Source organism: Poecilia latipinna, unplaced genomic scaffold, assembly GCF_001443285.1.
Source record: "Poecilia latipinna isolate Pla-1442-1.1 unplaced genomic scaffold, P_latipinna-1.0 Scaffold759, whole genome shotgun sequence".
Classification (NCBI taxonomy): Eukaryota; Metazoa; Chordata; class Actinopteri; order Cyprinodontiformes; family Poeciliidae; genus Poecilia; species Poecilia latipinna.
Window position 1 is genome coordinate 127,993 of NW_015113375.1, and position 15,357 is coordinate 143,349.

The following is a 15,357-nucleotide window of genomic DNA, read 5'->3' on the forward strand; positions in this document are numbered from 1 at the left end:
CCTCCCCGGGGCGGTTTTTTCCCCCCAAACCCATAAAAGGGTGTCCCCCTCCCCCCCCCCCCCCCGACTTCCAGTTGTGAAAGTCTGGCTGCGTGGTGCATTTCAAGACCACACAGAAGACGCTAGTTCTCAATGAATCCACACCTTCCTTGTGCTTTCCAGCCAGTACTTGTGCTCCGTGTTATTTCAATAGTCTGAGTGTATTCTTACGTTGAGCCTACATCAGGGCGATGATTCACAGGGCTTGATGACTTTCAGATCTTTCTTTTTTCCTCTTTGTGCCGAATCCCTTAGATGAATGTAATGTTAACAATATGTGCATTTTTCATCAACTGACATGAATTACATGTGTTGTTTCTGTTTTTCCTTTTTCTATTTCAACCCTCTTCCCTCCCTCCCCCTCCCCTCCTGTGTTTCTTCTTAGTAAAAGCAGGTTATCTTCAGCCATGAATCCAGTCTACAGTCCTGTTCAGCCTGGCACTCCTTATGGAAACCCCAAGAACATGGCCTTCACAGGTGAGACATGCATCCACTTATGTGCTGGCTTCTTATACAGTCTGGAATATAATGGAGACAAGTATAGAATTAGAGTAAAGGGGCAGTATAATGTAAAATTGACTTTATATCGCATCACAAATGAGAGCTGCAGCTTCCAAGCCTCCTCCTCGCAGAGCACCCCCTCCCCACGGCTCCCACTCCCAGCTCCTTCAGACTAGCCAGCAGGATTTAGCAAACGCTGCACGTCTGCTGAACTCAGTATTTGATATTACATCATATTTGATATATACAGCATTTCTATAACAACTGAAGGTAACATAATTAGTTGATTGTGCTATAAAATGGCACTGTAGGTGGAAAACATATAATACTGCACCTTTAAACACATTTTATGTTCTATTTGAAAATGGGTATCCTATTATCTAAAGATACTTTCCACCTGTTTCTGTTTTTGTCTGTTTGGCTGTCCATCAATCTATAATGTATACACGAGTCATTCATCCATTTACTGTGCATGCGTCACTTTTAACATTAGGTCTGGTTAGTATGTATTCAGCTAGTCTGTTCAAGTTATGCTGATTGAAATTATTTCGTTTCCTCCTTTTGTTGTGGGCTCACTTTCTGTTATCAAAGCCAGTACGTGGTTCACCCTGATAAACCCCCACAGTTAATTAAAATTAGCCTAAAATGTGATTTAGAGCACCTTTTCTCTGTGTGTAAAACGAGATGAATTCAGGTTTTTAATTTGCCATGTGAGATCGAGTCAAACAGGGAAGCTGCAAAACGACTAGTTGGAGCCAGACTGGGTCTGTTCTACACTGAATAATTTATATTTTCAAAAGCAGAATAAGATGTTTAAAAAGAATCACAAACTGTTTACAAGACGGTCAAATAAGTAAACAGTCTAGGTATTTTAACAGTACCTAGACTGGTAACTGGTAGCTGTATTTCACACAAAATATGAGATACTTTAGGTACGATAACCTTGACTAATAGTGAACCGTTTTGATCACTTTGACGTCGATTGCGATTATGTGGGCACACATGTAGAGCTTAAGCAGCACAAGGACCGTCAGGAGGAGAACATAAAATAGCTGACAGTGAGTAAAAACTTTCATGAGTGCATAAGTGGGTGTGGTTTTTTTTTTTTTTTCTTTTTCTTTTTACAATTTCCTTCAGCTAAAGACAAACGGCGAAAACTTCAAGTCTATTTACTGAATTTTGAAACCGTTTCAAATTAAATGTTTATTGCAACAAGCTGTAACAAGCCGTTAGCTGGTTAATTAGTCTAGCTATTTGCAATCCTTGCACTGTTCTTTCTTGACTCTTTCTTTCTTTCTTTCTTGGCGTTTTTACTTCTTTCCTTTAACCCTTCCATTCTTCATTTCCTTTCTCGTGCTGCAGTTTCCTACCTTTTCCGTTTTCTCCCTATCATTCTCTCCTTCCTTATTGTTTTTTAAATTCCTTCTTTTCATTCATTCTTCCTTGCTTTGTTTCAGCCTCTTTTTTATTTTTCGCCCCCAGCTTCCACATTTAAAGCATGCCCACTGTTCATGCTAGTATTTTAGAATTTAAAATGGAGATAATGAACAGAGAACTCTGGAAAGTTGAGTATCAAGTCTATATTTTTACACTAAAGAAACTCTGTGCTCAGCAGTCTGATCAGTCTAGTGTGTGTTGATTAGAGTTAATGAGCCACAGCTGTCCTGGTGTCTTTTCAGCAGAGATGATGCTGAATGATGGACAAGCTATGCGTTTGCTGGTCAGATTCCCCCAGCAACCCATTCTTGATTAAATAAATATTACGAAGTTGTCATTTATGACCACTACTTGAAGTATTTTTCCATTAATATGTAATGAAATCAAACGGTACTTTTAAAAAGACATTTTATATCCCTCTATTACCTGTTTAAAAGGGAAATTGCAAAAAATACAAAGGACAAATAATTCACATTATTATATTTTTACATTGGTCTTCTAGCAGAATTACATTTTCACATTCCAAGGTTTCTCTAAACCCTCAATCTTGGTGTTATTGACTCAAATATTCATTCCCTTTGTACACATGGAGACTGGCTCAAGCCTTCACTCAGACCATTCAGGCAGAAAATTGAATACAATAGAACAAGATACAAAAGCAGACTGTTTTCCATTTCCTAAGCCTTGGTAGGCATCGCTGCACATATTAAACCATCGCTCTGAACTATTTACTTAGGTCTTCACCAAACCTCTAAAGACTCCGCGAGTTAAATTCAGCGAGATTCTGAGGAGTTCTGGCTTTTAACTAGGTCATCAAAACCGTCTGGTGTTTCATCAAGTTTTCCTCTACGATCCCAAGGATCTGGTTTTAATTATTGTGAAAAGAATAAAAGTTGATTGAAGTGGGTAGCGACGTAAAGCTTTTTCCCCCCTACTTTTTTGGCAAACTTTATTTTAATCCAATGAAGTTTTTCCACTATTTACTAAACAGTTCACACACAATTAAGGTGTTGTCTTTGCTTTATGATTTCAATCTGTGATCAGTCATGGTAGAGGGTTTCCTTTAAGCTTTTTCCAGTTTGAGCCTCTTCAGATACGTTTTATCTACGTTTCTTAACGTCTTGTCTTTATCAAATTAGTTAAGGGGATGTTGGGATATTTGTTGCCTCTCCTCTTCGATCCTTTGGGGGTTTTCCACCAAAGTTGCTTCACTGATTGCTAGTTTGTTCTTCACTGGTTCTGCGTAACAAACCCAGACACCTCCTCTTACACAAATCACATGACTTGTTTCAGTTTCCCTACAAGAACTTTAATATCTCCACCTCAGCTTACTAGTGTTGTATTAAACGGTCTGATTGAAAGCTGAAGCTCTGACCTGTAATGACCAGCCATAGTGGAATAATTTAAAGCACCTGGTGATGATAAAATGTCGAAAGTTTTACAAAATGGATTTGGAAACGGCACTTTTCAGTGCAGCTTTTTGCCATAGAGCGAGTTACCTACATAGTAGCATGCTGCGAATAATATAAAGATTGAGCTCATGTTATTCTGCTGCATTTTGTTTAAAGTCATAGTTTAGTAGTTTTGTCTTTTTAATTGGACAGATTTGAACTGATAGAAACCCTGAGAGTTTTAAACATGGCACTCAACATTTTGATTGGTTGTTGATCCTCACGAGCCCAATTTTAGTTCTTTACAAAACCGAATCTCTTCTCTGGCCCAGCTAAAAGTAAGAGCCGAGTTGGAATCGACAAAGTGTCACAACTCCAAAGGAATATATTCGACATTAACTGTGGTGATTTCTCAAAATGTAGATGGAAAATTTCTGAGCTTGGGGCAAAAACTAGCAAATGGTTTTCCAGTCCAATGCTCTAAAGCTGTGGATGAGAATTAATTTGCCAGTAATTATACTAATCATCAAAAAACATTCCAACATACACAACAGATTTTTTTTTTTAAATTTAGTTAATGCCATCTTCAATTGATCAACCAACCAATCAGTTAACGAATGTCACACATTATTATCAATGGTTGTTCATGATCATCTCTGTCAAAACCTGTTAAATTTTAAAATGTTTCAACATGTATATTACACCTTTTTCAATTTAATTTTAAATCATAAAGTAAAAATGCTGTAAACATGTAGACATTTTTTGAGTTTAAGCGCCTCGTGGGTTTATACAAATTTCTAGCAAACCTGTTTAAAAGACATCCTAATGCATTTTGTGTACAAGACAAATCGATCCACTAGATGTGTGAGGCCCAGAGAGTCAAATTTGGCAATTTTACATAAATGACACCCCAGACCATTTCCAGCTCATTCCAACACCATCCAGTCAAGTGAGATGCTGTCCAGGTCAGTTCCACTTCCAACAAAACAGTCTGATTTAGTTAACTATTTAATGCCCTTCAATCAAAGATAATTACACTTAATTAATTTCTGTTGATGCTAAAGCAACACAAATAATTGCATAAATCAGTTACAATTCAACTGTATTTTGAAGGTTGCTTGTTGTGCTTCCTGTCGTTGCTTCTTGCCATCTCTCTCCACGGCTTCACATTACATCCCAGAAAACTCATCAGGTCGGATCTTTGTTGCTCGGCCCGACATGTGATTTATGACGCACAGCAGTGTGTGTCTACCCCCCCCTCACGTGCATCCTTATGCATTGCTAATGTTTCTGAATTTATGTCCTCCCACAGCATATTGGCAGGTGTGCCTTGTCTGCCTAATCGGTGAACGTTAGACACATTCAGCCGACTGTGTTATTGTTGCAAATGTTTTCGGTTTTTTTTTACGACTGCCATCTGCGCACATCCTGCTTCAAGCTAAATACTTTGTTCTACACTCGTTCGTATGTGTGTTGGGTGTTCCCTGTGCTTATTTGGTGGGGTTTTGTAACATTTTTCTTTTCCACCTGTGTTCTTCCTCTCTCTCAGCCTATCCAGGAGGGTATCCAGCCACAGCTCCCACCTACACTCCGAACCTCTATCAAACAGGTAGTCCTGGGTATCCACCAGGTGAGCTTGAACTCTCACTGTTCTTCAAAAAAAGATAATAAAGCTGTCGGGTTTTCATTGCTGTTGTTAAGAGTTTTCTGCAGAAGAAAATCCAGCAAACAGGTTTTGATGAGGTCGGGTTAGAAGAAAAATGCATTTTTCTCTGGTTTAAAAATGAATAAAACCAGAACAGGCTGTTTTGGAAAGCTTTACCTAGTTACATCCTAATGTTTTTTTTTTTTTTTAAATTATAAATCCCCAGTTCAGCTGGAATAGATTCATTATATGTTTAGGCAAATTAAGAATAACATTCTTGTACATTATCTACTAGTTTTTAACTAGTTGAAAGTAGAGAAAAATGGGAAAGTTTGTGTAACACAGCTTCTAATATTTTGTCTAAATGTCATAAGTAATTATTATGAAATTTAATTAATACTGGAAAAAAAAATTTTGGTAAATTTGATTTAAAAAAAAAAAAAAAAAAAAAAAAAACGCTCGACTTGCATGCCGGTGTCAAAACGTCCACTTGAGCTGACTGTTGTATTGCTTTAAGGAAAATGTAATTTGACAATAACTTGTATCACTCAAAGTATTTCTTTGTAATTCATTCAAGTTTTACATTTAAATCACAATGATCTTAAAAGGATGTTTTCACTTACTGGAACGAAACATTATGTTGTCATTTTCATAAACGTCTAGAAGATTTTGATGGCTGTATTTAAAGCTACAGCTGCACAATATATCTGATTACATTTGTCATGACAATACTTAACTGCACATTTTCCTGACAGCCTTACTTCAAACTGGGAAATCATCAGTCGTATTCAACAAATTACTTTAGTTAAAAGAAATAAAAATAAAAAAAAGACGTAAATTTAGACTTGTTTGCAACTGTTGATGCTGGACTGAAATAACGAGCAAACCTGCAGGTTTCCTTCAGTGCCTCTGATTAAAGTCTTTACGTGGCATCTGACTGTGCTTCTGGTTTATTCAAAATGTTTCTGAAAACAACTTACTACCCAATGGGTAAACATGGTGGGTGTTGTGCAACAATGAGTCTGACTTGGCTGTGAATCACTAAGCAATAGTTGAGGGTAATTATGAACAAAACTAGTAATTTAGATCAAAATTGCCCAGTGGGGCCACCACCTGATCGTCAGGAAAATAGCAGCCAAATAGTTTAGTCTGCTATTGTCTATGTGATCCTGCTTGAAAAGGTTTAGGCATTGAAATAATAGATGGAGAGATGAGCATAGTACTGGCAATTTATTTTATTTATTTATTTGTGAACAGGAGTATGCTATAAATTCATGGGGGAAAAAAAACAACAACTAACTGATATCTATTATACAAGATTACCAGCAAAAATAACTTAACATTACAATGAAAGATTTGTTATGACGTACCTTTCAGGCACATTGTGCTGTAAAATCATGCCATCAACTGTTAACTTCAGTTACAATGAAAATGCTGCACATCTTAAAATAATTTAGAAGTTTCACTTGGCATCATATCTGACGCCTCTTCTCTTTAAGAACCTCGGATTTGGAAACGAGACCAAAATAATTCTCAACAAATTCAGATTAGTTTGCGGATTAACATACTGTGGGTTCGTCACACAGCATCACCAAAATCATGCAAGAATGAAACATGAAGTGACTCAGAATTATATAGAAATACCGCAGTTTAATATGAACATCCATGCTTGAAGACCAAGGTTTGTATTGGAGACTTTTGAAAATGAGGCCAAATTAGCTCTAAACTAATTAAAATTAGTTTCAGACTAAGTTGATATTATTTGGATATGTGTTCAAACAACCATGTTACAAAGCACAACTATAGTGAAGAGAAAACATTATTTAGAGAAATGATGTTTAATAATTTCCTGAATTATTAAACATTTGGACTATTGATTCTTAGTCCATCGATCGTCACCACAGTGACTAATCGCGATGGATCTAATTTAGTGTTTTGGGATACCAGCATAAACTGACATAAAGAAGTTATTTTAAACTATCTTAAGTCAATTTATAACAATGTTAGCTGTTGTTAAAGAGGGCAGCTATTATAGGAAAGTGGTCGCACTGAAGGTGACTTAAACCTCAGTAAATACCGTAGGTTAGCATTTACCTTTTGAGAAAACTGACATTTAACAGGTTCTTTGGAGTATTTTACATTGACTAGTGGAAAGAGAGAAAGGAAAAATGCAGGTAAAACAGAATAAACTTGCACGCCATGCTTAAAACAATTCTTAATCAGTTATCTTATAAAACACTGTTTACATCAGACTCCATGGCCCGCTTCTCCCCTGCTCAGCTCCTCCAGACTAGCCAGCAGCAATTAGCAAACACCTGGCAGAACTGTTAATCATTATAGGAGCTTCTGAGTGCTGGTTTAAGAAGGAGAAAAAAAAAATGTATTAAAGGGTTAATAGAGGAGCTCTATTATGATGACTTCCTGAAGGCGGAGTTTCAGAAAGAACACAAGTTTTTAAAGAGGTACAGGCCCAATTTTGAGGCGTTAAATTGGGAAGTAAAATTTAAGTCATATTTGATAATCATAAGAATTTTTATTACAAATGATTATGCTATAAAATGGCGTGTGCCTGGAAAACACATTACATTGCCCCTTTAAGAACAGGGAACCTCCTAACTCAGAGGTTCGTAATAATCTACAGATCTTTAATTATTGAAAGACATGAGTAACGTAGGAAGAATAAGCACACCCTCACACAAAGCAGCTGCGGGTCTGCTCCATTAAACCTTCAGATGGGTAAATGATCAACAACTCTGGGCAGTTGTAATCGCTTCAATCTGTGTCTCAGAACATAAACGCCGAAATATTTTAACGTTACCGTTAAAAATCTCTCGAAGGCTTTGATTACAGCATTACTCTTTCAATCTCTATATCCAATGAGACCTTGAAGCAGATGTCTGACCTTTCTTTTAATTTAGCCTTTCAAGTAAGGCTGGCTCATTACACCAATGCGTTTAAATGCGAACGACAGAAAAAATTTAACTTTAGTGTAATTGTAACGAAACAGAAAATATAAACTTGAGAGGAAATGAAGCTGGGAGGTGACTAAAATGCCAGTGATATAAGCCATGGCATAGCATTTCTTTGTTAAAAAAAAAAAAGGTCTTATTGTAATATTGATATATTTTAAGAAACTGATTTGTGGGTTGTTTACTGTAAGTCTTAATAACCAAAATTAACATAAAATAAATCCCTCTGTGTGTAAAATGAATAACGTTCCTGAAATCTATTAACTTTTTATTGACATTACCCTTTTCAAATGGTATTTATGTACAATGGGATTTGACTCTTGGGTTTATAAAAACATAAAAAAAAACCAAATGGCTTCATTGTTAAAACATAGATGTTAGAAAATAATCATTTAAATACAATATGCTGTGCATTTCCAGACTCGATTAGTAATCATAAAATGTAAGGATTTTAATGATAAGAAGTCTGGTTATTATTTTTTTTCTTCCATTACTGAGCAAACCCAATTATGTGAGCATTAGGGGGTGACAGAGAGAGAGAACAGAGCGAAGGGTCAATGATTTATATTCGTATCATATAAGAAATGAATGTCCCTCAATGACTTGGTGAATTTGTCAAAACTGAATTCCATTAGCAAGACGAAATCGGCATTTCCCCTCCAGTGTTTTCCTGTCCTCTTTGATTTGGTCTGTAACAAAGGAAGGAGCAGGTTTTCTAGACTCCTCCTTTGCTCCTTCTGAAGCTGCCTCCTCTCTTCCTCTGCCTCAGCTTAGGTTCATCTTTTGGAAGTCGAGCAAAACATCAGATCTGCTTTTGTTCTTACAGAAACCTGAGCCTTTCTGTTGTGGCTGCGTCGTCTGATTGCCGACTCCTTTCTGCTGGGCTTGATTTATGAGGGGATTAAAATAGTTCATTTTCTTTCCCCCTCAACATGAATGATTCGCAAGATAAAACCAGTTGTGGTCTGATTGAAAACACGTCTTCGGTCGTTATTCATCAAGACCATTGACGGCCCGTTTTTTTTTTTTTTTTTTTTGTTTGTTTGTTTTTTTTTTTTTTCTGTCTGCGCTTCTGTTGTGCGGCTGTCTCTCACCATGGTCTCTTAATGCCCTGCGTGGACATCAGAGCAGAGTTTGACCGTGAAAGCATGCACACACACACGTACATACACACACGCTCCAGCATACAATCACCGGTAGCGAGAACAGCTCCAGCATCTCTTTGTTCCCTTGTCCTTGTGTAAGAGAAGGGCTTTTCATAAGCTATGCAGCAGCTAGCTAGTAGCATGTTTGACCTTCAGGCTCCATCCTGTGGCTGCTCAGAGGTACTGCACCCCCTCAGAGCAGTCTACATAAGAACGCAGCCCAATGAGACTAATACCATCTTTCAAATAGTGATGTAATCTTTGTGAAGTGAGGATTCTCTGCTAAATTATTTAATGCCTACCATGTTTCCCTGCAATAAAAGTGATGTCTTAAATTTGGCCCATAGTCACTGATTACACAGCTTCTTTCCTCTTTCCCTGCACGCTAAAAGAAGGTTTTGATTCAAAGCTCCAGTTTAAGCCTGCTAAATCAGATTTTTTTTCTTTTCTTTTTTTTTCTTTTTTTGATATATGGGTATTTCTATGCTGATTACGAGGCTGAACTCTTCTTTAAACACAAACAGTCCCCATCTGGTGGTCTTTACAGGAAATGCAAATAATAAAGTGGCAAAATTGACATCCCTCATGGTCTTGAGACACATCTTTCAAAGTTTCTTAGAGGAAAACTGTTTAATATTTGACTTCTCCCCCGCCCCCACTTTTGACAATTCTTTTTCTTTCTCAAGTTATTTTGGCGTAATGGATTTATAGCAGCGTCTGAGCGGCAACAGCGGCTCATTTCAGGAGCTATTTTTTTTATTCACGCTCGGCTCATAGTGAAAAGCCTGGTATAATTATCTGACTCTGCACTTCCCTTTTTAGCTCCCTCTCAGGGTTTCGGCATCTTATCAGCGGTTACTGCTTTAGGTTTTATTGCTCTTATCGGCTTGGATTGAATAAGCAGTTGGTTGCCGTTTTTTATCTGGAGAAATGCTTCCGACTCCACTGAAAAGGCAAAAATAGAAGCAGAAATATTCATCTCAAAACCACGCGTGATGTTTCACATTTCCAGGTTTTGCCCCCGCCCCCCCCCCCCAAAACATGGGAATAAAAACAGAATTTGATACACTTGTATGAATTGCTTGAGTTTTGTATTTTCATTTTAGTTTTTGTGAAATTCTCCTAATTTATTTTAATAATCGAAAGTGTTTTTTTTATATATATATATATACATAACATTTTGAACTACTTAGCATTTGTTTGATTAATTTAAGCTGTTTTCTGGATATTTGCAGGATACACCCCAGCGGGAACCCCATACAAAGTGCCCCCCACTCAGTCAAATGGAGCACCTCCTCCCTACACCCCAACTCCCACCCCATACCCCACAGCTATGTACCCCATCCGCAGTGCCTACCCTCAGCAGAACATTTACGCACAGGTAAGGACATCGCAGATGACATTGCCTTGGAAATGCCTCTGCGTTTGCTGTCCCACCCGTTTGGCTGCCTCCGCCATTTAACGTTTGTTTTTCCTTGCTGGCAACATCGATTCTCTGTCTATTAAAAAACAATTTGTTGAAGCATTTTTGCCAAACTTGCAAACCAAATGCCGTGCAGTCTGTGCAATGGCTCGGGAACGAGACGTTTTCCAAATCTCGACGTTAAAACAAACTGTCGGAGGAGATTTAGAGCGTCTCCCGATTCGTTTTTCTTGTTTTAGGGGATTTACAGAATGTGTTCTTTAAATGCGACTGGATTTATTCAGCCATTTATCTCTGTTCATATCACTTTCATCATGCTCTGGCTTTCACATTACACGGATATTTATTTAACGTTTAGTTTCAAAGTCCCAAGTAAAAAAAACGTTGCCTTCAGAGCTGTGATGAAGCACTTTAATACTGTTATAATTCTTCCATGCTGTACATGTGGCAGCCCCAACCCCCCACCCCCGTCGCTAGCCTCACTAAGAGCTCTTTTAACTTGTTTTCTTTGACAGGGAGCATACTACACCCAACCAGTATACGCGGCCCAGCCACATGTGATCCATCACACCACTGTGGTGCAGCCCAACAGCATCCCCTCCACAGCCCTCTACCCTGCCCCAGTCCCTGTTCCTGCCCCCCGCAACAACGGCATGCCTACCATGGGGATGGTAGCCGGGACAACCATGGCCATGAGCGCAGGTAGGACCAATACTCCCTCCAGAATGTGCACAAAGCGAGACCCTGCAACTGTCAGCTACTATTCCTTGTGAAACCATTAATCTCCCTTATGCTTTTTGCACATTTTGTCACTTTGCAACCACAAACTTTAAAGTTTTCTATTGCATTTTTATGTGTTGAAACAAGTCAAAGTAGTGCGTGTTTCTAATTGTATTCCAGTAAAAATCTAAAGTCGGACGTTCATTGGATTGCAGCTCTCCTGGCTCAGAGCTATTAGTTCCTGTTTTCACTGAAACTCCCAGCAGCCGTGTATGAGAGAGGAGCTTCTTTCACATTAATGCTGGTGTTAAATGTGCGTAGGGACTCTGCTGACAACGCCCCAGCACCCACCAATTGGAGCACACCCAGTTACTGTGCCAACCTACAGGCCCCAAGGGACCCCCGGTTACAGCTACGTACCGCCTCACTGGTAGAGCCCACCCATCATGTGAGTATCCACAGAGAGAATCCCTCCGCCTCCTCTTCTCCTGCCGTTTACTGCCCCCCCAAACTCTGCAGCTTGGCGTTAACCCATGCTGCTCTTCTCTGCTCACGCCACCAGATCTGGAGTCCACCATCGTATGCAACTGCTCAAATGTTACACGAGCTCCCAGCGGTAACCACAAGAACTCGGCACCTGTCTGCAAGAACAAAACTAAAGTGCAACAGCCACTTTACTACTATTATTATTATTATTATTATTATTATGCGACATTCTCTAATGTTTTTACAAAGGCTGCTTTTGTTTTTATTATTCTCTCTTCTGTTTATTTGCCAACCAGTCATTACGGTCTTATTTTATTTCCTCTCGATTGTTTAGTTTTAATTCCTCTATTTTTATTTTTTTATTTTATTTTGATGTTTTTTTGCCGCGTCTTTCATTGGAACTCCAGAAAGGACTCTCGACCAATCGCAGGTGTCGGTCGGTCGCTCCTGTTTTTGTGTTGTGCTGGTGTGTGTGCTCCCCGCCTGCTGCCGCCGCCGCCGCTGCTCACTTTGCTGGAAAATATTGGGCATCATCATCATCATCAAAGACTATTGACTAATGCTGCCAAATTTTCTAACAACTAGATATCAGCACAGGGTTTTAACATCATCAGATAATTTTTTTCTTCCTGCTTTTAAGGGGGTAATAATATTTTTAAATGTCCTTTATACTACCAACCTCAATTGCTTTGCCTTTTTATTTTTTCCTGCCTTCCTCTTCATCCCTATTTTTTCCTGATTGTTTGATTCTCAGTCCGATCTCACTTGTCTTCCAACACGTAGTAGCTGTGTGTCCGTCATCCCTTCTGCCACATTCGTCGGTGCTGTGAGCACTTACAGATCACGACCCGTCGTGTTTTCGCATTTACGCTGTACCTAGTACACACTAACGAAAAAGATTCGCCGACTTCATGCTAGACTCTATGCAGGCTGGTTTGTTGGGACACTATTGGAATGTTAACCTATCTAGTTTGGGTCACAACAGTGACTCTTTGGCCTGTGGGTTTTTGCATTTAAACTAATTTAGGGGTTTTTTGGGGATTACACTTAAACACACTCACACGTAGTGGCACTTACTGGACAGTACCTCCAGTTGTAAAACACACAAAAAGAAACATGGCTATCTGGCAGGTACTGCCAGCACAGAATGAGTTTAAAGAGATTGTGGGTGGGGGGGGGGGGGGGAAACACATTGAAAGGCAGGCGAAGAATTTCAAAGTACAAGACATTTAAGTGTGTGACGTTTCTCCTTTAAAGGCGGACGGCACATTGTGGCTATTTTTGTATTCTACATCGATTTTCTGTCTTCTCTTCTGGCTGTGGTCGTGCCATCTCCTTCAACTTCCCAGGCGAGGACTAATAAACAAACACACGACAGCTGAGGCAAATTTAATGAAGGCCCAATAAAGCGAATGCACTTCAGCGTCATCCACTGCTGCTGAATGACAGGTGGGGGTTGGGAGGGGGGGACTTTTGTAGGTCTAACAGGAAACGCGACACACCAACTCAAATGCTGTTGTGAATTTTGTTTCTTCCTCGTTTGTCCTCGTCTGGGGAAGATTTGTGTAGAAGGTTAAAGACCGATTGTGGGGGTTTAATACTTGGATAAGGCCCAGTGGCTTTTTTTTTCTTTGTTTGTTTAGGATTTACTCTGAGGAAAATAAATCCCACTAGCATCTAGGCTTAGGCTAGATGCTAGTGTTCACTTGTAAGATAAATTCAGGTCATTTTAGATGTCATCACTCTGACAGAAGTTATGCAGATATCTGCAGATATTTGCATAACTGCAGGTTAAACACCGGTTACACCTGCATCCAGGTGTAACCGGTGTTTGAAACCGCTAAAGTTTCCTGTCGTACCGTTCGTAATGTTTCAAGGTTTTTTTTTTGTTTTTTTGTTTGTTTTTTTACTGAGATGCAAGAGAAAGTGGCAGTGTGCCCAAGGATTTTTTTCTCTGATTGCATGGAGCCCCTTCCTCAGCTATGGCTGTGCACTGCTAGCCAGCTGGCTAAAAGGAACCTGCTACATTTCATAGGCTGTCTTGATTACAAAATGACAAAGTTGGCCAGTTAGGAATATTTTTAGAACACGGCTGCACAATTTAGTGAAAAGATTAAATTGCAACATTAAAGTTAAGCATTAGGATGATAATGATTTGCAACTAAATAACATTTTATGTGAGATTTGTATCAGGTGTGGGCATAAAAGGTGGCAAAAATGTATCCAGCTGCCCATATAGGATTGGCAACAGTTTTGAAACATCGGCACATGCCAAATGTTTCAGTTCGCTATTTTGTGTAGCCCTATTTTGAATATTTCATGTTGCAAGCACTTGAAAGCATTTCCTCAAATATAGCTGCTCTCAACTCGGTTTGTGAGCATTAAAAGTTTATAAATCTAGTAATCGATATGTAATTTTAATAGCAGAAGAAATAACTTGCGACGTATTTTAAATGAAAGCAATGACATTGTGTTGTAGTTTCACGTTTTTGTCGAAATTGAGAAACTTTTCTTCTTTTTTTTTTTTTTTTTTTTTTTTTTTAAAACTCGAGGTTATCATACAATCAGGATCTTGTGCCGGCCCATGCCCAACTCTGAGATCCATCCTAACTCTGAGATCTGTACAGTGCAGGTCGGTATTACAGGAAGCATTTACTGCTGGCGTGTGGATGAAGTGGTTTGATTATTGCAATAAATTAAGAGCGGGCGCCTCCATCTGTTGACAGCCTTTGTGAGTTTGTTTTTAAAAAAAAAATAAATAAAAAATCGTGATAATAGGGAGTCGAGGCTGCTCGCGCTGCCAACGTTCAATAAGTAATACTGCAAAGAAGTTAAGAACATATCAGAACTTTTGTGGGTATTGAATAACATTGCAAGGAATTATTGCACAACATAAGATAAAGGAAAAAAAAACTTGACTATACTATAATTTAATGCTAAGTAACAGGTACTTAGGCTTTGTAGTGCAAAAAAAAGGAGAAAAAGCAATTTATATCATAATTAAAACAATAAGGTGGAGTGTTTGAATTAGATGTTTGTACACTAGTAGGTTAATTCTTAAGATGATATTGCTTAACGCCGCTGTCGGAGGAAAATAAAAATTTCACTGAATATATTGTGGATAATATTGATGAAGAGTTTCAACCGTGACCAGATCCTGTATATTTAAAATTGATTGCAAGACTGAATAATAATAATAATAATAATAAAAGAAAAAAAAAAGCAGGATTTTCTTGCGACAGCAGCAATGTTCCTCTACATTAGGATTATTTAACCAACCACTACTTTTGTCAGTATTTCTGAATTAAAATCCTCTTGTTTGCTTTGTTTCTTCTCCTTCTCTCCCTTAGGTCAGTTGAACGTAATGGGTATGCATAATATTCAGGTGTCTTTCACTATAGCATTGGATTTCTAGGTTAAAAAAAAACAACATGCAGTATATTTAAAGAGCGAGTGGTACAGTAATGTATTTCTAGCTAAGCATGGTTGCATTAATGTGGCAGCTACTGTTTGTGCTTTTATTTTATTTAAGGTTTTTTTTTTTTTTTTTTTTTTTTTTTTTTTTTTTTCGTCACCCCTTTCCCCAACATTTTTTCCCTTG

The 15,357-nt window shown here is 38.4% G+C and overlaps 1 protein-coding gene across 3 annotated transcripts in view; it reads left to right on the top strand.

Annotated features, from left to right (window-relative positions):
• Positions 1 to 13,414, top strand: part of fam168a (family with sequence similarity 168 member A) — a 35,840-nt gene extending 22,426 nt beyond the window's left edge. The window contains exons 3-8 of one of the 3 annotated variants that reach the window (XM_015045997.1): positions 425 to 516; positions 4,918 to 4,998; positions 10,363 to 10,508; positions 11,066 to 11,252; positions 11,592 to 11,719; positions 11,826 to 13,414. In XM_015045997.1, coding sequence (XP_014901483.1) covers positions 425 to 516; positions 4,918 to 4,998; positions 10,363 to 10,508; positions 11,066 to 11,252; positions 11,592 to 11,704 — 619 coding nt within the window. In that variant the 3' untranslated portion in view covers positions 11,705 to 11,719; positions 11,826 to 13,414. Of the gene's footprint in view, positions 1 to 424; positions 517 to 4,917; positions 4,999 to 10,362; positions 10,509 to 11,065; positions 11,253 to 11,591; positions 11,720 to 11,824 lie in introns of all 3 variants that reach the window. The other 2 variants (XM_015045995.1, XM_015045996.1) reach the window with 2 other exon arrangements.
• Positions 13,415 to 15,357: the final 1,943 nt, after the last annotated feature.